The following is a 25,961-nucleotide window of genomic DNA, read 5'->3' on the forward strand; positions in this document are numbered from 1 at the left end:
TTGACCACAACATCCTTTTAAATAGACTCGAACATTATGTTGGCATTAGTGGAATTGCACTAGCATGGTTTAAATCATACTTATCTGACCGTTATCAGTTTGTAGCAGTAAATGAAGAGATGTCTTATCAATCACAAGTTTAGTATGGCGTACCACAAGGCTCAGTACTAGGACCGCTGCTGTTCACTCTGTACATGCTACCATTAGGAGATATCATTAGGAAACATGGAATTAGCTTTCACTGTTATGCCGACGATACTCAGCTGTATATTTCTTCAAAACCTAACGAAACCTACCAATTCACAAAATTAACGGAATGCATAGCTGATATAAAAAATTGGATGACTAGTAATTTCCTACTACTAAATTCAGAAAAAACAGAGATTCTAATTATTGGACAAAAAACTTCCACACGTAATAACCTAGAGTACTGTCTAACACTTGATGGCTGCTCTGTTAAGTCTTCGTCGTCGGTTAGGAACCTGGGTGTGCTCTTTGATACCAATCTTTCATTTGAAAGTCATGTGTCTAGTATCTGTAAAACCGCTTTCTTCCATCTTAAAAATATATCTAAATTACGTCATATGCTCTCAATGAATAATGCAGAACAATTAGTTCATGCGTTTATGACCTCAAGGCTAGATTATTGTAATGCTCTACTGGGTGGCTGCCCTGCACGCTTAATAAACAAACTACAGCTGGTTCAAAACGCAGCAGCTCGAGTTCTTACTAGAACCAGGAAGTATGACCATATTAGCCCCGTTCTGTCAACACTGCATTGACCTGAAGTGTCAACCAGTCTCTCCTCCTCTCCACTCCGACTTCAACCAACCGGAACTGGACAAATACTCTGATTCATTCTGAACTTCATACACTGTTCACTCATTGGCCAGAGGAGAACTGGCCCCCGACTGAGCCTGGGTTCTCCCAAGGTTTTTTTCTCCATTCTGTCACCTGATGGAGTTTTGGTTCCTTGCCGCTGTTGCCTTACCTTCTGGCTTGCTTAGTTGGGGACATTTAATATTCAACAATATTATAGATCTGCCTTAAAGATGGATGATGATGAAATTGTTTTTTTTGTATTATTTTCATGTTATCACTGTGAAGCTGCTTTGATACAATCTGTATTGTAAAAAGCGCTATATAAATAAAGATGACTTGACTTGACTTGACTTGACGTATGAATACTTTCAGAGACTAGGGATTCTCCGTCGCCCAAGATACATACACCGTTCGCGGTGCACACTCATGAGTTCCTTCTGTTCAAAGCCTGATGCTCCTACATGCATCTGGACCAACAATAGACTATCGTCCATACCTAGACAACTGCCTGATGGTCCCACCATTCAGCACTCTCTGATCTATCTCACTGATAGAGATCAGCAACATACATCTAATTTAAATCTCTTGCATCATCACTTTGCACTTTTGAACTGTCAATCAATTTCGGACAAAGCCCCTTATCTCAATGAAATGATTGAAAAAATTGACATTTTCCTTCTCACTGAAACTTGGCAAGTTCCTGAACAGTTAAATCTACTTACGCCAGATGGATAGAAGTATCTGTCTAGACCGCGACTCTATGGTAAAGGGGGTGGTCTCGCTATCATCCATCGTGATAACCTCAGAATCAAGCAACTTCACTTTCATGACACCAATACATTCGAGTGCATGGTTTTGAAGGCTGACTCTCTCATAATTATCTTGCTCTATCGACCTGCTAAGGTCCTGTCCAACTTCTTTTCTGAACTCAGTGAACTGTTGACCCTTGCTTGCTCATTGTCATTTCCCATTCTACTACTTGGTGACTTTAATATTCATGTTGATGCTGTTTGCTCTAACACCAACCAGTTACTTTCTATTTTTGATTGTTTTAATCTGACTCAGCATGTTCATTTTCCAACTCATACGCGTGGTCATACACTTGATTTGATCTGCACATCAAGGCCCAATATCTCTTCCATCTCTTCTATTGACACTGGTAATTCTGATCATAAATTTCTTGATTTTAGCTTCAGCCTGCCTATGCGTAAGAAATGTTTATCAACTGTTATATCCTACCGCAATCTCAAAGCTGTTGATACTGCATTATTTTGTAGCTCCATTGTCTCTTCTAATCTCTCTGATGTCTTTGATATCTCTTCGCCCTCCCTGATATTATCAAACTATCAATCCATAATCTCGGATATCTTAGATAAGCATGCTCTTGTTAACCCTCTGGAGTCTAAGGTGTTTTTGGGGTCCTTGAGATGTTTTGACATGACCTGATATTTGTATTTTTTTCAGTTGCTTATAAACATATTAATGGCAAAGGTGTAATTACACTCTATTTAGCACGAACATGACTATCATAATATGTGAGCAACATGTATGTACATGTTTGCATTTTTGAGAGAATATTATTTATGCGTGGTTATTCAAAAAACTCAAACTTAAATGTTCTGATATAAGACCACAAACAACCAACTTCACATATTTCCACAATACTTTTGACTAATGGATCTTGTCGGCTAGAGTATTTACTTCAAAATGATCTGAAAATCATCCGGGCTAATCGTTCACATTAAACAATAGATTGATTTAAATTTTGTAAGACACTTTTTGTTTGGAAAGGCAATATGCAGGTGGGCGTGAATGATCCAACAAGGTCATGAATAATGTCCTCATTCACACCTGGAGACAAAGAAGACCTGCTAATGCTGCATACTAATGAGCCTTAGGTGTCACTGAACCACACAGAATGCAAAGACAACACACACACATATATACATACATACATACACACACACATATATACATACATACATACATACACACACACACATATATATATATATATATATATATATATATATATATATATATATATATATATATATATATATATATATATATATATATATACATACATACATACACACACACATATATATATAGCCTATATATATATATTACTACAGAATTGGTTCAGAGTTGGAAACATCTTGAAAAAAAAGTGTATTTTTCCACAAACTGTGTAGGCCTATGCTTGCAAATTGTATAATATCCAAGGTAAACATTTCTAGTAATTGTGCAGTTAATTCTTATTCGTATTTTCAGAAAGTTTTGGATTATGTAGGCTATCCTCTCCCCAAATTTGTCACTAATAAAACACAAAAATAATTTAAAGAGAAGGCTTATATTGACCTTTTAAGATTTTGTTTGCACCTTGGAAATTAGGTTTTGATGTGGCAGTACAAACTTTATAATCTATCCAAAACGAAATGTTGTCTTTCATATTTCGTCTGTAACATCGTCTTTTATAATATAGCCTATATTAGGGCATAAATGTTAATTTGCAGTTTAAAATGTTGCTTATACAAAGACATTTTATTTCAACGTATTCAGTCGATTTTTACTCATCTCAGTAGGCAAGATAGTTTCATTCACACACACAGACGCGCGAGCTGTAGGCTAGTAGCTAAACAACAACATGCACATGTGCCGTTCATTCATTCAAACACAGAAACGCGCGAGCTGTAGGCTAGTAAATAACAACATGCACATGTGCCGTTCATTCATTCAAACACAGAAACGCGCGAACTGGAGTAAACAACAGCATGTGCCGTTCATTCATTCAAACAAAAACGCGCGAACTGGAGTAAACAACAGCATGTGCCGTTCATTCATTCAAACACAGAAACGCGCGAACTGGAGTAAACAACAGCATGTGCCGTTCATTCATCAAACACAGAAACGCGCGAACTGGAGTAAACAACAGCATGTGCCGTTCATTCATTCAAACACAGAAACGCGCGAACTGGAGTAAACAACAGCATGTGCCGTTCATTCAACAAACAGAGAAACGCGCGAACTGGAGTAAACAACAGCATGTGCCGTTCATTCATTCAAACACAGAAACGCGCGAACTGGAGTAAACAACATCATGTGCCGTTCATTCATTCAAACACAGAAACGCGCGAACTGGAGTAAACAACATCATGTGCCGTTCATTCATTCAAACACAGAAACGCGCGAGCTGTAGGCTAGTAAACAACAACATGCACATGTGCCGTTCATTCATTCAAACACAGAAACGCGCGAACTGGAGTAAACAACAGCATGTGCCGTTCATTCATTCAAACACAGAAACGCCATTCAAATTTAAACAGTCTTTTGCGGTTTACAGACACCATTTCATATCGCGATTAGAACAAAGCACTTACTGATGATCTGCAGCTGGATCCGTTGTTAGGCTACTCCAGCACGTTTGAGGTAAAATTTCCAGGATAATCACGATATTATTATTCCTCACAGCGAGTGTGTTGTCCAGCTGTTGTGGGCGTTGACTGGTTTGCATGTGTTGCTTCAGATCATCTGCGTTTGAATAGCGCGCGCGCTGTCGATGGGCGTGTCACATTAGCAGATAATGAGGTGCCAGAACGATAATGAGCACGACTGATCTCTCGCTCTTTTTATATAGATTACATAAACAGAGAATATTTGTTTTAGTTTTGAATTAGATAATTTAAAACTACACACTTAAATGATTATAGAGATATATAGCTCATGTCTGAGTGAATAGTATTCGCTGAGTTTTGTTTGAGTTTAGAGAAGTGCTTCAGAAAAAAAGTTCACGGAGACGGAGAGGCATAAAGCACTCCCTGTTTACTTTCTTTATTTTACAAAAGCACAATGTTTTATTTCGAATGTAAGTGGACACATAAAAAAGTAGACATTTAACAGCTTATTTTTTCATATTTCTTAAGTCTGTATGACCAAAACCGACGGAGTATTTTAGGTCTATTTTGCTGCTATGTAAAAAAAAACGAGCAAAACGCGCCCGCGCGTTTGCCGACCTCAGGGGGTTAAGACCAGAAGCGTCCCTTCCGCCCATTCGTCTCCTTGATACACTCCTGAGCTCCGTATCCTAAAGGCCACTGGTAGACGGCTTGAGCGTCACTATAGGAAAACTGGCCTGACTGTTCACCATTTGGCTTTTATTGAGTATATCAAAAATTACAAATCGGCCCTGAACTTGGCTCGTTCTAGTTTTATATCTGCCACAGTTAATAAATCAAGCAACAGACCAAAAGCATTATTTAACACAATAAATAAACTTACCAAACCTCCATCTCATGTTGCTCTGGCTTCTGATGAACTTTGCACTTCATTCTTGACTCACTTGCTAGAAAAGACAAATGCCGTAAACCAGTGCCTCTCTAATGATGCTACAAATATTAGATATCTGCCGAATCAACCTGGTCAATCCATGCCTTTCTTTTCTCTGACTACTACTCCTTCTGTCTCTGAGTTAATCTTGAAATCCAACCCTTCATCTTGTCGTCTTGACCCTACTCCTACTCCTCTTCTGAAACTTTGCCATTCAGTTATCTCTGCACTTATCTCTCACTTCATCAATCCATCTCTTACCTCTGCTTCATTCCATCTGCGTCTCAAAACTGCTGTCGTTACCCCTGTTCTCAAGAAACCCAACCTTGATCCCTCAGTTTTATCTAATTGTCGTCATATTTCAAATCTACCCTTCATAGCTAAATTACCAGAAAGTACTGTTGCCTCCCAGCTTCAGTCTTTTCTAGTCGAAAATAATCTTTTTGATCCTCTTCAATCTGGTTTGAAGTACTATTAGGAGTACTATCCCTCTACATAGTACTGAAACTGCACTAGTTAAGGTACTGAAAGATCTGCTTCTCTCTAGTGACTCAGGTTCTCTGTCTATGCTCCTGCTGCTCGACCTCAGCTCTGCCTTCGATACTGTCTCCCATCAACTACTAATTTCTCGCCTTTCGGATGTGGGTATTTCCGGTGGTGCTCTTTCTTTGTTTTCTTCCTATCTCTCTGACAGACAATTCTACATTTCACTTCAGGATTTTCGCTAACCTACTGTCCCCCTGAAACAAGGTGTCCCTCAGGGATCCGTTCTAGGGCCATTATATTTCATAAATTATATAATACCTCTTGGTCAGATCCTCCGCCATTATGGTTTTAATCAGCATTTTTATGCTGACAACATTCAATTATATACTACCTGTTAGGGATGTGAAGAGATCTCGTGCCACGAGATCTCGCAAGACTAAAATGTGACGAGATTTCTCGTCGAGTGAAAAGCTGTCTCGCGATATCGCCATGATTAGCATAGAATATGCCACCGCTACATTCACATTACATTACGGTGTACACCGCGGCACCGGCCGCCTCCACTGTCGTTTTGCTATTGTAAACGTCTACTCTGCTCATCCAGCATGAGTTGCAGTCACACACAGACTGTGACAGTGCAGCAGGAATCAGTTCACTGATCGCGTCACGATGGCAGAGGATTTGTTGCGCAACAGAGAGTCGATCTGAGATGTCTTAGGGCGGTTCCCACAGAACGTGTTTTTCCATTCCAATGCAGTACTTTTCCATTGTTTTTCTATGTAAACGCGCTAGATGGATGTGTAACCTTGCGCTCGCGTCTTGCATCTTTAGACTGCATACAATAGCCCGTCTCTCAATATCAAACCTATCTCTGGACGTTGTAGTTGTGGCTCTGGTCTCTGTTTTGGTCTCTGTTTGCACTTTGAATACAGAGAGAGTTGGCCTACTTTGATTATGGTTGCACTTGCACTTAATTATTGTTTGCACTAATAAGACTAAGAAAAACTGTTGTTTTATACTGTTTTTATTTCTATTTTCAATTTGTGGAAAGTAGTTTCATTTGGAGTTCACACACAGCCTCAATCAGAAGTTCTGGAAGCTCATAATGTACAGTAAGGTCTGAAGAGACCTGTGTGATATCATACTTGAAAGAAGCCAGTCAGTTGAGTTTGTGGTAAAACCTTTACAGTTTTTTATATTGTTGTATTTCAATGTATTTGATAAATACTGAGATTATTTTTACCAGACCTCCGTCACTCACTAATAAAATTCCTACCAACTTCACCTGTGAGATTGTTGGCTCTCATATCAAACCATCCAGTATTGTTAAAAATTGTGGTGTAATCTTTGACTCCTCTCTATCTTTCCATTCTCACATTAATTCTATCACTAAATCGGCATTCTTTCCTCTACGTCGTATCGCTCAGCTCCATCCCTTCATCAGTATCTCAGCCGCTGAAACTTTCATCCATGCATTTGTCACATCACGTCTTGATTACTGCAATGCACTTTTTATTGGCCTATCTGCTAGCTCCATTTCCAAATTGCAATACATTCAAAACTCTGCTGCTAGAATACTCACCCACACCAAGCGTTCTGCACATATCACCCCAAATCTGCATTATCTTCACTGGCTTCCTGTAGCTTACCGTATTTAATTTAAAATTCTCCTCACTTTTAAATCTCTACACGGCCTGGCTCCCCCTATCTCTGTAACCTGCTCCTCCCCTACACCCCGACTCACACTTTACGATCCTCTGACTCTAGCCTCGGCATCGCCTTCCTTCAATGGGGAGCAGATCATTCAGTGTTGTAGCACCCAAAATGTGGAACTCTCTCCCCCGATCACTCTGTTCTGTTAACACTATTTCTGATTTCAAATTCATGCTCAAAACTCACCTATTTACTGAATGTCATAATTCTTAAGTTTTTTTTAAACGTTTTTTTATAGTTATCTGTTTGTATTCTGCTGGGTGCCGCCCCATCTTCCTAATTCTCATTTATTGTACTTACACTCTCATCTACCTACTGTTGTTTTGTCTGCTGTTGTTTATTGTAAAGCGTCCTTGAGCCCTGGAAAGGCGCTATATAAATAAAACTTGTTATTGTTATTATTAGTAGTAATCAAGCCTAGAGATAACCAAGGCCTGGATGAGAAGTTGTGTTGCATGCTCAGTTAGGAAAGCCCTGATCTTCCTGATGTTGTGCAGTGCTAAACTGCATGATCGAGCTGTCTTTGTAATGTGGTCTGTGAAGGTCAGCTGGTCATCAAATGTTACTCCAAGATTTCTGAACGACATTGATAGGGTGATTGAGGTTGAATCTAGATGGATGGATCAGATGTGAAGGAAGTCCCAGAGTACCTTGTGCATGAAGTCCTGGAATACAGAGGGGGCATTGACCAGACCATACGGCATGACGAGATATTCATAATGCCCAGAAGGGGTGACAAAGGGGGTCTTCCACTCGTCGCCCTCACGTATCCGGATGAGGTTATACACGCTGCAGAGGTTGCAAGTGATGGAGGGTGTATTTCACCATGGGGCACTGACTGGTTTAGAATTCTCCAAACCAGGAAGGGGATTGACTCGCTGTGAAAAAGTCAGACTTGCAACTGGAGGGGTCCTACTGTGTCTCACATGGTTTATGTAGATCGACTGGACTTAGTAATGGGTCTCGGTGGACCTTTTCTTAAAGGGGTCATGACATGAGAAACCAAATTTGCCTTGATCTTTTGGTATATAAGAGGTCTTTGTACCATTAAAACGTCCTGCAAGTTTCATAGCTTAAGACGTCCTCCCCATTATAAACGAATAATTTATTTAATCAAGCTCTAAATACAGCTCGTTCTGGATCCATGGTAAGAAGTGACGTCACGGTACGAAGTGACCGTGAAATATATATATATATATATATATATATTTATATATATATATATATATATATATATATATATATATATATAACTAATCCAAATATAAATTAAAGTCTAAAGGACATTTTTAGTACATAGTCATTCCTGGAAACCTGGATTTTTTTTTGCACATTTTTTTTTATACATGCAAATTGTATAATATCCAAGGTAAACATTTCTAGTAATTGTGCAGTTAATTATCATACTGTATTTTCAGAAAGTTTTGGAATACATCCTCAGCCCAAATGTGTTTTTCATCCTCAGCCCAAATCCTCAGCCCAAATCCCCTTGGGATGTTTTGAAATGCCCTGACATTTGTGCTTTTTTTCAGTTATTTATAAACATGTTAACGGCAAAGGTATAAATTCACTCTATATAGCACAAACGGGGCGACCATAATATGTGAGCAACATGTATGTACATGTTTGTATTTTTAAGAGAATAATGTTTATGCGTGGTTATTGAAAAAAATAAAAATGAAAGTTCAGATTTAGGAGATTAAATGTTCAACTGAAGACACAAGTGAACATTACATGCCTGGCATTTCCAAGGTGTGTCCTGCCTTTTACCAAGCTGTCCTTTGCAAAGCACACAGATCTTGCGACCAACTGTGCAAAAAGGAATATTTCGCAAAACTGCAATGGAAACAGTTTTTGCGCATTTACAGTCACCTGACTTAGAAGACACGGTGTGTTTGGGGTCCGTGTACGCAAATAATAATAATAATTGTCATCATTATTATAACATTTATTAGGCTACATATTTAGAGGCGCTTTTATCCAAAAAAGGAACAAAGCAATTCGTCAAAAGTCATTCATAATACGGGTTAGACAATAATAATACAGGGCTAAGATTATCACAAATAAACACAAGATTTTGACGCATATCCAAGGGTTTGTGTGGAGTGCGCACTTGCATAGCACGGAGCCGCGGACGCGAACACTTGCATTTTCCTATCAACAGTGGAAACAACTTAAAATACTCTTATCATTTCTGGTCATACAGAAAATAAATAATACATTATTCACAACTACTTTTATTTGTGTAAACTCACAATAACAAGAAAGCGTTGTGCTTTTGTAAAATAAAATAAAACAATCAGGCGCGCTTTCATGATCTCCGTGAACTGGAGCGCGAGAACTGAAAGAAAATATAGCCTATATAGCTAAGGCTTGAAATGTCCACTTTAAAACGAACAAATTCGAATCGAAAGCTAATACATTCTGATTATGTAATGCATATGAAAGGTGCATTTCTCTCTAAAAGCGCATCTGCTTAACAGTGGAGATGGAGATGTTTTTAGCCGACTTAGAAAACAATAGTTTATTAATAATATTAATGGCTCTTCTCATTCAGCACTGCGGGAAAAATATCAATTCCAGGTTCTAATTTGCCCTTAGAAAACCAGTAAAATCGACATGTTTTCCATATTAATTTGTGAAAATATCTGTAAAATATCAGTAATAATAGTGGGTAAATATGTAGCCTACTTACTCTTTCTGATTTCTGAGTTGCAGGCGGAGGTAGTGATGAAGCTACATTCCTTTTAAAAAAGTTGAAGAAAATTATTGTATCGTGCCATCTTCCCAACGCGCAGGCGACTGTATGATGAAACTTGAAGCTTAATGCATTTGCTTGGGGGCGTTTACCTGTTTTGCATTGATGGCTTAACACATTATCTTGTGAATAACGCGCTCCGTGAGTAGGCGTGAACGAATTAAAGTTAATGAGCTCGTAAACAGCTCGACTGGAATCGCTCTCTTTTCATACAGATTACAGAAGCTGAGAATATTTGTTTTTTATATAAATTACTTCATTTGAAAGATGCGATCTCAAGCTTTATGCCCGTGGGTATGTTTGCCTGTTTGACTGAATTTTCGCGGAGTTACAGATAATTTCCTAACGCGTTTCAAATTGGAGTTCATTGACAGAGAGAGTGCAGAACTCGTATCATGTTCATTTATCTTTATTTGGCAAAAAGCAAAACACTTTATTTTTATTGTGAGTATACAGAAAAATTTTTTTGAAACTGAACAGGATCGATTGATGTATAACACGAAAATGAAAGATCAAAATTAACAGAGCATTTTGAGTTTATTTTGCATTGCTAAAAAAACACACAAGCAAAATGTGCCGGCGCATTTTTTGGTCCCCAGAGGATTAACAGCTTATTTTTTCAGATTTCTTAAGTCTATATGACCAAAAATGACGGAGTATTTTAAATCTATTTTGCAGCTATGTAAAAAAAAAAAAACGAGCAAAACGCGCCGGCGCGTTTGCGGTCCCCAGATGGTTACGTTTTTGATTGATTCATTTCCGTTGTAAAAATCATTAGTAATTAACTTAGCTGCTTACACGACACCATTTTCAACTGAAAACAGAATTTTTTTATTGCTTGCTGGTTGTTCATTTACACAGAACACAGTTTAAGATATTTTAGATTTAGTCCGAGAGCTTTCTGTCCCTCCATTGAAAATGTATGAACGGTATACTGTCCATGTCCAGAAAGGTAATAAAATACATCATCAAAGTAGTCCATGTGACATCAGGGGGTTAGTTAGACATTTTTGAAGCATCGAAAATAAATTTTTGTCCAAAAATAACAAAAACTACGACTTTATTCAGCATTGTATTCTCTTCCGGGTCTGTTGTCAATCTGCGTTCACGACTCGGCAGTGACGCTGCTGACGTAAGACGCTGATGACATGTTATCTGGTGTGCCCAAACTTCGTTTACAGTCTGAGGGAGACGCACGATGTAAACAAAACAATCTTCGCAAACATGTCTAAGGATTTTGACACAGAGGAAGACTTGCATTTTTTTGCCCATCCATATTTATTTAAACCCGAATACTACACGGACGAGATAACACGGCAAAAATAGTGAACCTTGGTGAACCGCTCCGTGAATCCCTTTACAGCTGGGCCGAAGAGGCCAGTGCTGGAGACTGGTGAGTCTAGGAACGCCATTCTGTCCACCTCCTTGATGTCGGTGAGGTTTAGCCAAAGATGGTGCTCGAGCACGATCAAGTTAGCCATTCCTCTGCCGATAGCCTGAGCAGTAGCCTTCATAGCACGCAGTGCTAAGTCCGGGGCGCTGCAAAGGTCTCTGAACGACTCAGGGTCTGGGCCAGACTCGTCAATAGCCTGGAGGAGTTTGGCCTGGAAAACCTGCAACACTGCCATGGTGTGCAGGGCCGAAGCAGCCTGGCCTCAAGCGGAGAACGTGCGTCCAACAAGGGCTGAAGTGTTTCGGCCGGGCTTGGAGGGATGAACTGCTCTAGCCCTCCATCCAGCAGCAATGGGCCGGCAGAGATGAGCGGAAGGGGAGGCAGCATCTCATATCCCTTTTCCTCAGCGTCATCAACCGAGGAAAGCGTTGCGAAAGAGCTTGTGCGCGCCGAGTAAGCTCTTCGTGCACCTCAGGAAACTCTGCCAGAGTAAACAGGATTGGCGAAGTGGACTGTGATAGAGACAGCGATGCACTTGGGGATGTGGCTGACATGGGCTCCCTTAACTCCATGTGCTCAGGTTGACGCTGGCTGAGACGCTTCTTCTTCCGCGGCTGAAGTAGTGCGGGAAAAGGAAGCGCAGAGGGACCTGTGCCGCCATCTTGTTTCAAGAGAGCTAACTGTGTCCGCAGCATTGAGATGGGCAGGCTCTCGCACTTGAGGGCATCCACCAGCAGAGAGAGCAGCTTCCGCGTGGGGGAGACCCAGACAGGCGGTGCACTCCGTGTGTCCATCCACTTTGTGCAGCTGATAACAGCACGAGGTGCAGAGAGAACGAGGTATTTGAAAAAACACTTGTGCTCTCAGAAATTTGCTCTTTCAGAAAAACTGTGTTTCGCAACGGCGCAAGCACAGATAGCAGAGAAAAAATATGCGTAGTCGCCGAATGGCTGCAGAAGAGAAGCGGCTTCCTCGAAGAGAAGGCGCTGGTCCGCTGCAGGTAAGGCTCGTTCTAGCTGCTTGGCTTGATTCAACGGCAAAGCTTCGTAGAGGAGACAGAGGCGTGAAAGTCCGTTGAAGGAGATTAAATGTACTATGTACGTACTATGGCGAAATGGAGCGGGTTTTATAGCTATAAGCCACGTACTTGGCGCCAAGCTGCCTGATTGGTTTGCTGAGCTGCCTCGCCATTGGATGTGCAGTTTCCTCATCACAGCCAATGGGCTAGCTAGTAGCTCGGTTGGTATTGCTGTTCAGCTGCACTGCGTTTTAAAATATAAGCTTCAATATTCTCGAGGACAGGAGTTTTCCCACTGCGTATTAGCTACGCAATACGTAGTGACCATTCTCTAAAGGGCAAAAATGTTTGATTCAAGAATAAGTGTTTAAATTAGAAATCATCAGTGATAATACATGTAACAATTACAAAAGCACTTTCTCTTCTCACCCCATCTGTTTATCTAGCCCATGTCAGAGGTCAGGACATGGCAACGCAGGTATTCTCTTGAACGGATGTCCGCCTGTACAAAGACAGAAAGAAACTGAATCATAGGCAGGCCCACATGGAATCTGTGCCTGCAAAAAAACAGATTTCCATAAACAAAACACCTATCATTTCTAAACTTCTACACATTCTCAATAGTTCACAGTTTAAATTCCACAGATTTCATCAGATTTACCCCAAAATTTAGTGCAAATATTGTGGAAAGGTTTTGGGCCTAATAATTTCTGTAAATCCTATTATTAGGCCTTTTTACTAGGTTCTGTGTGCAATTGTTTTTCAATTTAAACTACATTTTGTCAGATTTGTGGTGATGTAAGGAGCGAGTGTTTAAATAAAACAAAAACAAACAAAACTACCCCGAGGGGGGAAACAGAACTTGACTTGATTTGATTTAACTTGACTGCAAACCACACAGAGGGAACATTAGACAATGAACTGGCACAGGACTGCAAACACAAAGAGAATAAACAGGGAGCAAACAAGGCAGGTATTGAGGGAGGACAGGTGGGCCAAATGAACCAATAATCAGGTAACAAGATGGGTATGGTCAAGACAATAGACATGAGAGCACATGGCCAGCAAAACAAATCAATGGGGGTGGGTGGGTTTCAGCGAAAAGAGGAGGCTTGTTCCGGCGCAAGCGTTCCTTGGTGCTATTTTGCAGTTTCAGAAAACAATTCTGCCACAGACCAGAAAAAACCTAGTCTAAAGTCAGTGGCGCGTTATTCAGATGCTATTTTAAGGGTGCATGCTTGGCCATAATGTAGCGTGTGCACAAGGTGCTTACACTTTGCTTCTCTCATCTACACATACGCAGCAGTTCCCATTTTTGCAAACAATATATAATTACAAGGAAAAATATCACCACACAAGGGAAATCATTGTGGTGTCCATGAAGATGTGAAAAAATAGGCATAAATCTAGTTTACACATTTACCCAAATTATTCAGGCTAATTGTAGTAATGACGAATCAAATCTGTTTGATCAATAGTGGCAAGACACATAGGTATATAAGTCTTCGTCGTCGGTTAGGAACCTGAGTGTGCTCTTTGATACCAATCTTTCATTTGAAAGTCACGTGTCTAGTATCTGTCAAACCTCATTTTACGTCTTAAAAATATATCTAATTTACGCCATATGCTCTCATTGAAAAATGCGGAACAATTAGTTCATGCGTTCATGACCTCAAGGCTAGATTATTGTAATACTCTACTGGGTGGTTGCCCTGCATGCTTAACAAACAAACTACAGCTAGTTCAAAACGCAGCAGCTCGAGTTCTTACCAGAACCAGGAAGTATGACCATTTTAGCTCCGTTCTGTCAACACTGCATTGGCTGCCTATTAAACATCGTATAAATGTTTAAATATTGCTGATTACTTACAAAGCACTAAATAGTTTAGCTCCGCAGTACTTGAGCGAGCTCTTAACGCATTATAGTCCTTCACGTCTATTGCGATCTCAAAATTCCGGCCAGTTAATAATACCTAGAATATCAAAATCGACTGCTGGCGGTAGATCCTTTTTAGTCTCATATTTTTGGTCTCGGCAGGCTATTACCGTCGTAGTTTTATCAAAAATATGGTTAAACGTTGTGCCTGGGGCATTTGATACGCGTTTCCCAGAGAGGTTGGAGGGGGGTGTCCGTTTTTTCCCCTTCCCAAAACCGAAGTCAAATCCTGACAAGTGTCGTCTTTGGATTAAACTGTGGGGACGTCCTCTCAGTCAGCGAAACCCCTCAAGGATCAACAAGCACACATTTTGTGTGCTCTAAGATAAATTATGCTTTTAACATTACTGTGAAGTTATACTAGTTAGACAGTTTTATGCTGTTTTATGTTATGGTTTCGGTTCTCTACCCTAATTGTTGATACGCTCGCACACGCTGCTAATAAATACAACTTTATACTTGCGTAGTCCGTTTGCTTTGTAATAACGATTATAGAAGTGAATAGAGACCTACCCAGTACCCAGCTTTGCATGAACAGTGTTGCTCCTTGATATTGTTAGTCCCAGCCTCCGTCTCGATTAGTAGGATATGCAGTGGTTCATTTTTTGACTGTGACCATTATGCTTTTGCCTCTATTTGGATACCTTGTTGTTGCTTGAGTTTCACCTGTATGTCTTGAATATATCCTTCGAACGCATATTGCAGCCCCTTTTGCCTACTTCCATCGGACTCTTTATTTGCTGCTTTACAAAAGTTTGATAAAATTTCAGCAGGAAGAGCTGTCACAGCATAAGCCATGTTGATACCAAACCAGAGCCCATGAAGTTGACGGACGTAGCAACAGTAACTAAGGGGGGCGGGGCTTAGCCAAAGGTGAATTGACAAATTTAGTAGGATAGCTTCGACAATGGATAATTCCCCTGGTTTCGACTGAGTCGGCTCCGCTCTTAAGCGCTCAAACCGCCAATTTCTCCCCTCGTTTCTGTCATGGAGGAGTGTGTCTGAATCACCTTCGCTCACTACCTCGTGCAGTTCATGAAAAGAATATAAATTTGAATCCCCTGAAAGTTAGGATGGCCTTGATAAACTCCAGATCGGTTGTAAATAAAACTTTTATATTAAACGATCTGTTCTCTGCGCAGAGACTGGATTTTTTATTTCTTACTGAGACCTAGCTCTGTCCTGGAGACTTGAGCCCTCTTTCCGAACTTCTGCCAACTAAATGTCAGTATTTAAATTCCCCACGGACAACTGGACGGGGTGGCGGACTGATGTCTATCTACAAAGAGCATTTTACCTGTCACCCAGTGGTGAGTAACAGCTACAGTAGTTTTGAACTTCAGGTGTTTCGCCTAGAACTTGGTGAGCCGCTTCTGATTGCTGTAATTTACCGACCACCAAAGCAAAATACAAACTTTATAACAGACTTTGCAGAGTTTCTTGGTGATGTAACCCCAAAATATGATAGGATTCTTGTCTTGGGTGATTTTAATGTACATGTATGCTGCATGAATGATCACCTAGCCAAAGAGTTAGTGCATCTACTGAATGCTACAAAATCATCTTTTTTAACCATCTTTCATGAAGTGATGCCTTCCTGTGCTGAATTTGCTTGTGAAACTAGCGCTGAGGTGCTTCTCTCCGGGTTTAACTCCACCCAGAGCCGTTGAAAAACAGAGTTACGACACTCCCATAGACTGCCATAGGAACTTTGGAATGCGGAAGTAACGCGTGTCGCGGAGCAGCCGATAGTTCCAAACACTGATAGTTCCAGCACTGAACCCCATTCATTTTCAGTGTTTCCAAAGTACGTTCGCTGGTAAGTTAACGAAATTACTTTATTTTTGACATTTCAATGCATTAGCCGTCCTCTCATGAATCTAATCAGTAGTTGTAATTTATGTAGCTTAAGTTAATTAATCTTTAGTTAATGTTTATTGGAAGATAATAGTTAATTGCAGTTAGCTTACGTGACCAACACTTCACTAACGTTAGCTACCAGTCAGAAATGTGCAAATTGAATACTGAGGTCATAGTTAAATGTGATGTTGCACTACATTGTATTCAGTTTTTTTGGCCAACCTTATTTACATACATGAGGTGGTCAGAATATTAGAAATATATCTGGATATAAAGCAAATAAGTACAGCAGCACCCCCACAAATAAGACCTCAATGCTAAAAAGTGTAAATGAATTTTACACCTCTATGACAGTATAAAAAATCCTGAACATTATAGAAAAGCAGAATTTATGGCTGATCTTTGTATATACGGTATCATAATGCAATAAAAATATTAAATGATCTTTTCCCTAATTTTCATAATTTGTTGGATGAGCAAAATAATCATCCAGCTTCTTCCATAATGTTGTTGTGTAAGAACAACAATTTGAATAACAATAGTGGTTTGTATATATATATATATATATATATATATATATATATATTTGTTCTCATTTAATTTCAAATGATACTGGAGTACAGAGAGCCAAAATAACAAATCATGACTAATGTCCAAATAGATATGGACCTAACTGTAGGTGTGTTCTCTCACTTCCGCAATTTCAACCTCATGAAAATGTTTAGGAAACATAGGCTTTCAATGTGTATTTAATCTGTCCCTGAATGTATGAACTTTAACACCGTTTCCTCTTTCTTTACCACCCCTAGTTCTGTCCAACAGGCTCGACTCCAGGCCGGTCTCCTCTGGGGTCTGTGACACGCTCTGCTTCTGGCAGGGGAATGCTCTCACCCTAACATCCAAGTATCTATAGCATTACTTATAGCGTGGAGTTTGTCATCACTGTATGGATAAGCATTTGAATGATTCTCGATTCACCACCAGGTCTCCAGATCGTCCTACAGCTTCGGTGGAAGAATGCAATGGCTCTATTGTGAACACTTGTATTCCTTTTCTGGCCTGCTTTCTGCATCTCTCCCTGTAGGAAGTCGAACAAGTTTCTTTGAAGACAGAACATTCAAGGAAAACTTACATACCCTCTCCCTAGATATATTATATAATTAAATGTTTTGTTGAATGCAATTGGTTGCCTTGCATATTTTTTTACTGTTGACCAAACTTCTTTCTTGACTTAAACTGAGCAGCTTTAATTGATATTCACTTGTTGTGCAGGTTTATGTGAATGTATTTTTTTAACTAAAACAGTAAATGTATTATACCTTATGGGAGCAGTCCCCCTTCCCTCTAAAGTTAAATGCACAATTTTTTTTATTAAATTCAAAGGGCTTTATTGACATGAAAGTTTCAGGAACAATGTGTGTGTGTATACACACTACCAGTCAAAAGTTTTGGATCGGTAAGATTTTTTATGTTTTTAAAAGAAGTCTCTTCTGATTACCGAGGCTACATTTATTTGATTAGGGGAAGAAGAAGAAAAACAGCAATATTCTGAAATATTATTATAATATTATTCAAACACCTGATTCTATGTGAATATATAGTAAAGTGTAATTTATTCCTGTGATCAAAGCTGAATTTATCATCATTACTCCAGTCTTCAGTGTCACATGATCCTCCAGAAATCAGTGTAATATGATGATCTGATGCTCAAAAAACTATTGATTATTATCAATGTTGAAAAAAGTTATTTACATTTTTATTTCAGGATCATTTAATGCATAGAAAGTTCAAAAGAATAGCATTTATCTGACATAGAAGCTTTTGTAACATTAAACACTACCGTTCAAACGTTTGGGGTCAGTAGGAACATCTATTTTATTTTTTGGGGGGAGAAATAAAAGAAATCAATACTTTTATTAATCAAGGATTAATTAAATTTATAAAAAGTTACAGTAAAGACATTCATAATGTTACAAAAGCTTCTATTTCAAATTAATGCTGTTCTTTAGAACTTTCTATTCATCAAAGAATTCTGAAAAAAAAATTACACAACTGTTTTCAACATTGATAATAATAATAAATGTTTCTTGAGCATCAAATCATCATATTACACTGATTTCTGAAGGATCATGTGACACTGAAGACTGGAGTAATGATGCTGAAAATACAGCTTTGATCACAGGAATAAATGACATTTGAAAATATTAAAATAGAAAATAGTTATTTTAAATTATCATTATGTATGTGTATAATATATGTATCATTATGTGTGTGTGTGTGTATATAATATTATATATATACATATATATATATATATATATTGTGTGTGTGTATGGGAGCACCCCATTGCCTACCAAAATTATACACAAAAACGTATTAATGCTGTGTTTCTGCTACCCCCCAGAAAAAAAATGCTATTATATGTAAGCAATTTAAGTGTCAACGTAATAATCAATGTCCATTATGCGTCAATATTTACCGATAATTGCTGTACATATAGCTGCTGCTGTCTGCCCCGCTTAAAAATCATTGGCAACGCGGATTTGTTTGGAACTATTGAGAGCTACACTAATCACGTGACCGCGTGGCGGCGAGATCACAGAGTGTCGCAACTCTCATATTTAACGGCTCTGACTCCACCTGTTCTGATATTTTGAACTCTGTGGCCCCTTTAAAGGCCAGGCGACCTAAACCTTATTCTTAACCATGGATTGATGATTCCATTCGTTGCCTTAGACGATGTTGCAAAAGAGCGGAACGAAAATGGAAAAAGGACAGGCTTCAGGTTTCTTTTGAGATTTTAAATGATTCTCTTCGCAGATATCAGAAGGAAGTAAAAAAAGCGAAAAATCGACATTTGTCCAATATTATCAATAAGAACTACTCTAGACCCAAGACTCTTTTTATATAATTAATGCTACTTTAAATCCATCAGTTGGTCTTTCTGGGGTTTCGACCCCTTCATGCGATGAGTTTTTATTATTCTTTGAAAATAAAATAATGAACCTCAGACAGATTATAACGAACACGCCGTGTACAACTATTTTTAATTTTTCTAATAAGTGTTGGAATGTCAATGTGCTTCTTAGTGAGTTTATCACAATTACTGAGTCTGAATTGCTAGAAATAGCAAAGCAGCTCAAGCCTTCTGGCTCTCCACTGGAAATTATTCCTCCGTTTTTATTTAAACAAATCATTACAGACGTGGCTCCATATCTCCTGGTTATAATAAATCGCAGCCTAGAATCCGGCATCATGCCTGATTGTTTGAAGCACGCAGTAGTTCATCCAATATTAAAAAAACTGAACTTAGACTCAACCGTATTGAGAAACTTTAGGCCTATTTCTAACCTGCCCTTTATCTCAAAATTTTTTGAGAAAATTGTTTTCTCACAGTTACAGCGTTTTTTAGTCGAGAATTCATTGTTGGAAAAATTTCAATCTGGTTTTAGAAAATGTCATTCTACAGAAACTGCACTGATTAGAGTCTATAATGATATTTTAAGTACCTGTGATTCTGGCGATTTTGCAGTCCTTGTGCTTCTTGATTTAACAGCAGCCGTTGACACTATTGATCACACTGTTCTTATTGATCGTCTGGAAAATAGTGTTGGTATAAGAGGTACGGTACTAAAATGGCAAAAATCATTTTTAACGAATAGGAGTTTTTCAGTTAAGATGGGCGACCACTACTCGAGTAAAGCACATTTGTTCTGTGGAGTTCCACAGGGCTCTATTCTGGCTCCACTAATATTCTCTTTGTATTTGCTTCCTCTAGGGTCCATTTTTACGAAATATGGACTATCCTTTCATTGCTATGCAGATGACACACAGGTTTATTTGAAATTATTGTTTTTAGTCCATCTGAGTGCTCAAAATCTATAAATTTGGATTTAGGGGAAATGTCTGTGCACCTAAAACCTTGGGTTAAAAATTTGGGCTTCATCTTTGATAGCGATCTAAAGTTTGACCGCCAAATAAATTCAGTTGTTAAAACTTGTTTTTATCAACTTCGTTTACTAGCAAAAGTTAAGCCGTTTGTTTCCTTTAAAGACCTTGAGAAATTAATTCACGTTTTTATTTCATCAAGGCTAGATTATTGCAACTCATTATATTTAGGAATCAATCAGCATACATTAGCTCACTTGCAGTATGTACAGAATGCTACGGCACGCTTTTTGTGCGGCATAAAAAAAAGGAGCACATTACCCCTATTTTACGCTCATTACATTGGCTACCAGTGCGGTTCAGAGTAGAATTCAAAGTACTTCTATTAGTCTATAAATCTTTAAATAACTTAGCACCAACCTATCTCTCTGAAATGTTTTCCGAATATAAACCGGCAAGATCACTCCGATCAAATAATCAGGCTCTGCTATCTACCCCAAAATCGAGGCTCAAGTGTAGGGGAGACCGAGCTTCTTCCGTCGCTGCTCCAAGGCTTTGGAATACTTTACCTATTAGTTTAAGACAAGCTCCATCTGTCACGATCCACACTCAAGGAGAAGAGGAAAGATCCAATATGCAGTAAGTATTTTATTAGAGGGTAATCCGTACTCACAAACAAGTCCAGGCAAGGGTCAAATCCAATAGGGCAATCCAACAAACAAGAACACAAACAGGGAACAGAAGTGGCGTGATAATAGCAAGGACTCCGTGACAGACACTAAAACAGACAGGGTATATATACACACAGACCTAACAATGAAACAGGGAACAGCTGGGAACAATGATGACGGGGAACAGCTGAGTGCAATGGACAGTGATTAGTGCAGACAAGGATTGTGGGGAATGCAGTTCATAATGTGAAAGACACCGTGGGGGACGAGGACCTCTAGTGGATACCCGGGGAAACACAAACCAGACACTGTGACACCATCCCTGTTTACTTTTAAATCCAGACTTAAAACTTTTTTATTTTTAAAAGCCTTCGATTAAACTTGTTTCTGTTAAAATAGATTAATACATTTGTTTATTTTGTTACAAATATTTGTGATTCTATGTGCTTTTAAATTATTATTATTATTTTTTTGTGTTCTGATGTTGTTAAGTGAAATTTATGTGACTCAATGTTGTGACGTTATGTGGATTATATGTTGTAAGGTATATGCCTCGGACTCTGGGTCCGTATGAATTAGCTCAAATGATCTATAGGGAATTTTAATAACTAATCATGAATATGATTAATATTTTGCATATTACAGTTACATTAAATTATCGAAATTGAAAATGTATAGATTATATGAATATCTGAATAATCGATCACAACGTCTTATAATTCCTCATTCATATATCAATAATCTTATTTAACTTCGATTATGAGACAACCTTTAAGGGAAATTCATGTAATGATCAAAGAGGTGTTTGTCCCGCAAAATCATCAAAGATCAATCCATCAATCCCTCAATAAAGTTATCCCTTATAAACTCCAAGGAATATTAACTTTCTGGTCGTGACCATTAATTTTCCTGTGTTTATAAAATTAAACTACCTTAATGTAGTGCATACTAAGAGCGGGTAGCTTTGGATCTATCTCATTGACTCGTATTTATTAACTTTCAACAGTCAGAAACAGTCATATAATATATGGTTTTAATAAATGCACAACTACATAATATATGGACTACTCAAGATACACCGATTTATATGTCTATGTACATTTAGTTACAGTTAACAAACAAGACAAAACGGGTAACAGATGATGAGAGAGAAAGTGAGAGAGAGAGAGAGAGAGAGATTGCTCTGATTTAGGCTGGTGCTATTTAGAGCAGTAACGCACACCTCGCACGCGTGGGGAGCGCTTTACAGAGGTTTTTGGTTGTGCGTTTGGGAGAGAGAATAAGAGAGAGCGAATGAGATAGAGGGCAGGGTCGCGCGCTCGATTTGAATGCGGAACAGAGAGAGAGAGAGAGAGAGGGAGTGAGAGAGATAGGGGCGCGCCGTGCACGCGCTGAGATTGTAGAGAGAGGGAGAAAGGGAAGAAAGAGAGAATGGTCATAGAATAACGAAATCACAGACCTTTGAGAGAGCCAACAATCGAAACAAACCTTAAAACATTAAACTCGTTGGAGGTAATAATACTTGCAAAGTTCGTTTGTGTGCACGAGCTGTGTCCAGCCTGCGCGTGTTCTCGGAGCAGAGCGCGCGCTCGTGTCTCCTCGGACAGGGCGCGAGTTTTGAAGAAGGCCTCTTGTGGAAGTGATATGTTACTGAAGGAATTCAGGCTTCGTTTGTTCGACTCGTAGGTGGAAACGAACCAAGGAGACTTTGAAAATGAAACAAAAGAAACTTTATAAAGAAAATAAAAAGAGACGGACTCCAGAGAGGAGTCGATCGCGGACTGTTCACATGACGAGGTCGGGTAGCAAGAGCAGAAGGGGCGATTTTGGGGGAGCTTTGGCTTTAAAGAATGTATAGCTCCACCTTCGTTCGGCGCGAGCAGCCAATCACCTTCAGTGATTCGAAAGCGGGAAACTCTCTTTGTTTGCTGTGAACATCCTTCTGGCTTGGATTACAAAAGTGTGTGGCTTAAACCTTTTGGCTCCAGAAATATAACATGTGTAAAACAATGTACATTACTGCATTCTGCTATCAGAATTCGACTCCGTTAGGTCTCAAGATTCAAAATGCTACTAAACACCTCAGGTTCAGATTATCTGATAACAAGGTTACATAAAATATATAGGGAATATAATATTAGAAGCATTTAGAGTTTGATTAATAAACATTAGAACTCAAATTAAATCCCAAACCTGTCATGACATATAAATGGCAACACAGAATATATTTGGTAATGTTTTAAACATGATTCGTTTAAGGACACGTTTGTGTGTGTGGAAGACCAGATGTTGTTGTGAGGAATGTGTGGTGTCCGGTTACATGTTGGTGTGAGCCATGTTGGTGTCCTGTCCTGTTGAAGTGTGTGTGAGGATCACGATTCATTAATTTGACCAGATGTCAATAGTCAATGTTGCTACAATGTGGAAAGCACATTGGTCAACAACTGTTGTTTTTAATTGTGCTATACAAATAAATTGTCATTGTCATTGTCAAAATTCTGTCATCATTTACTCACCCTCACCCCATTGACTTCTAGAGTAGGAAAAAAAGATACTATGGAAGTCAATGGGGCCCATCAACTGTCTGGTCACCAACATTCTTCTAAATATCTTATTTTGTGTTCAACAGAAGAAAGAAACTCATACAGGTTAGAAACAACTTGAGGGTGAGTAAATGTTGACAGAATTTTCATTTTTGGGTGAACTATCCCTTTAAGAAGAGGATCTATGACATCTGGAAGCATCTCTTTCATTAGCTTAGTCGGTATAAGGTCTAACATACATGTTGTCGATTTAGATGATTTGACGAGTTTGCAAAATTCTTCCTCTCCTATAGCAACAAATGAATCAAATTTTCCCATCAGGGAGACTACAATGCACTCCCTGATGCGATACTATAGTAGACGGTTGCATATTTATAATTTTGTCCCTGATATTATCGATCTTATAAGTGAAGTTAATAAAGTCATTACTGCTGTGTTGCTTGGAAACTTCCGGGCTTGAAGCTTTCTTTTTCATTAGTTTAGCCACTGTTTCAAATAAATACCTAGGATTATGTTTATTTTCTTCTAATAGGGTTGAAAAATAAGCAGATCTAGCAGCTTTTAAAGCCTCTCTGTAAGCAATCGAGCTCTCTAGTTTTGTTTTCTTCCAGTTGCGCTCCATTTTTCTGGCTGCTCTCTTAAGGGCCTGAATGTGCTCGTTGTTCCACGCCGTTGGACTATGTTCTTTAATCTTCTTTAAGCGCAACGGAGCAACTGTGTCTAAAGTGCTGGAAAAGAGAGAGTTAAAAGTTTCTGTTGCAATATCAAGTTCTTCTAAGCTATCCGGGATTCTGAGATGATGAAACTGATTAGGAAGATTATTGATAAAGCAATCTTTAGTGGCAGAAGTGATAGGTCTAACATATTTATAACACGGAGTCGGCTTTGCAGCCTTGGCTAAATGTAATTTACATGAGACTAGATAATGATCTGAGATGTCATCGCTCTGCTGCAGAATTTCAACGGCATCAACATTTATTCCATGTGATAGAATTAGATCTAGAGTATGATTACAGCAATGAGTAGGTCCTGACACGTGTTGTCTAACTCCAATTGAGTATACAATGTCTTTAAATGCCAATCCCAATGCATCTTTTTCATTATCTATGTGTATATTAAAATCACCAACAATTAGTACTTTATCTGCAGCCAATACTAATTCTGATAGAAAGTCCGCAAATTCTTTGATAAAGTCTATATGGTGCCCAGGTGGCCTGTATACAGTAGCCAGCAGAATTTTCAAACGTGATTTATCGTTTACCTATATATTTTTACATTAAGCACCAATGCTTCAAAATAATTATATTTAAAACTAGATTTCTTAGTGGTTTTGAAAATATTACTATAAATTACAGCAACACCTCCTCCTTTGCGTTTCAGACGAGGTTCATGTTTACAACCGTAATCTTGTGGGGTTGACTCATTTAAAGCAATGTAATCGTTTGGTTTTAGCCCGGTTTCTGTCTAACACAGCACATCTAGGTTATAATCTGAAATCATATCATTAACTATTAGCGCTTTTGAAGTAAGAGATTGAATATTCAGCAACCCAAGCTATCATTTGCTCATCTGTATTATATCTGTTTTTAGTATATATCTAGTATATATCTGTATTTAGTAGTATATCTGTTTTTTATTTGTTGAACGTCAATTACATTTTTAACCTTAGACGGGTTTGGGCGTTTTTAGGATTCCCAAATTCGGGGAACAGACACAATCTCTATATGATGATATCTAGGTGAAAGAGTCTCTATGTGATGGGATTTATCTGACCTTGGTGACGTGAGGCCGCTAGCAGACAGTCGGTTAAGCCAGTCTGTCTGCTTCCTGACCTGAACCCCAGATTGTCATGTTTTATTTCTAAGACTATGAGCCAAATTACTAGAGAGAGCAGCACCATCCCAGGAGGGATAAATACTAGGGGTGCACGATATATCGAATCAATATTGTTATCGCGATATCACGTTGCCCGATATTATATCGAAAGTCTTGCGATAATTTTGCGATATTTTGTTTATGATGCGTCCAACATGCACCTCTCGAAAAATACACGTCACTTGGTAGCGTTGCATTTCCCCCGACTCATTTCCTGGTACCCCTTCTCCATAAACAACATGCAATCAAGGAGAGGGTTAACTTTTCATGCTACAGATTTCCCACAGTGGTCAGAAAGAAGACACTTTGTTTCTCTCAATATGACTCTAGTCGCTACTCACTCCAAAGCCAAAAGCCTTCACTCTCTCCCTCGCTCTACCACACAGTCCCCACACACACACATTTGCCGGCTTGACGCACACGCCAGCGCACAAGTATAAACATCAGGCCACCTGGCCGCTTCATGTGTTTTCTCAGATCGGATAGTTATCTAATTTATCAAAACGACTCCATTTACACCTGGTCACATAAATGTATTTTTGCAAAACGGATATAAATCCGATCTTCAATTCCCGCACTATATGCAGATTTAATAGAGTCCACGTCACCGAAAGCAAGTTATGAGCTGCATTTTATTGATTGTCAGCTAAAATTTCTAAATCAAAGACC

General features: G+C 38.9%; 1 protein-coding gene across 12 annotated transcripts in view; it reads right to left on the reverse strand.

The window, feature by feature from the left end:
• The window catches only part of LOC307006464 (endonuclease V-like), a 134,894-nt gene that overhangs the window by 11,950 nt on the left and 96,983 nt on the right, over positions 1-25,961 (reverse strand). For 4 of the 12 annotated variants that reach the window (XR_013799461.1, XM_079627491.1, XM_079627484.1 and 1 more), the window contains one exon: positions 12,949-13,021. The exons of 5 other annotated variants lie outside the window; for them this stretch is intronic. Coding sequence is in view for 5 of the 7 variants with exons in the window: in XM_079627491.1 (XP_079483617.1) it covers positions 12,962-13,021 (60 nt within the window). In the remaining 2 variants the exon portion in view is untranslated. Of the gene's footprint in view, positions 1-12,648; positions 12,851-12,948; positions 13,022-25,961 lie in introns of those variants that run through there. 3 more of the 12 variants (XM_079627492.1, XM_079627487.1, XR_013799462.1) reach the window with 2 other exon arrangements.

The sequence above is a fragment of the Phoxinus phoxinus genome (genome assembly GCF_949152265.1).
Source record: "Phoxinus phoxinus genome assembly, chromosome: 11".
NCBI lineage: Eukaryota > Metazoa > Chordata > Actinopteri > Cypriniformes > Leuciscidae > Phoxinus > Phoxinus phoxinus.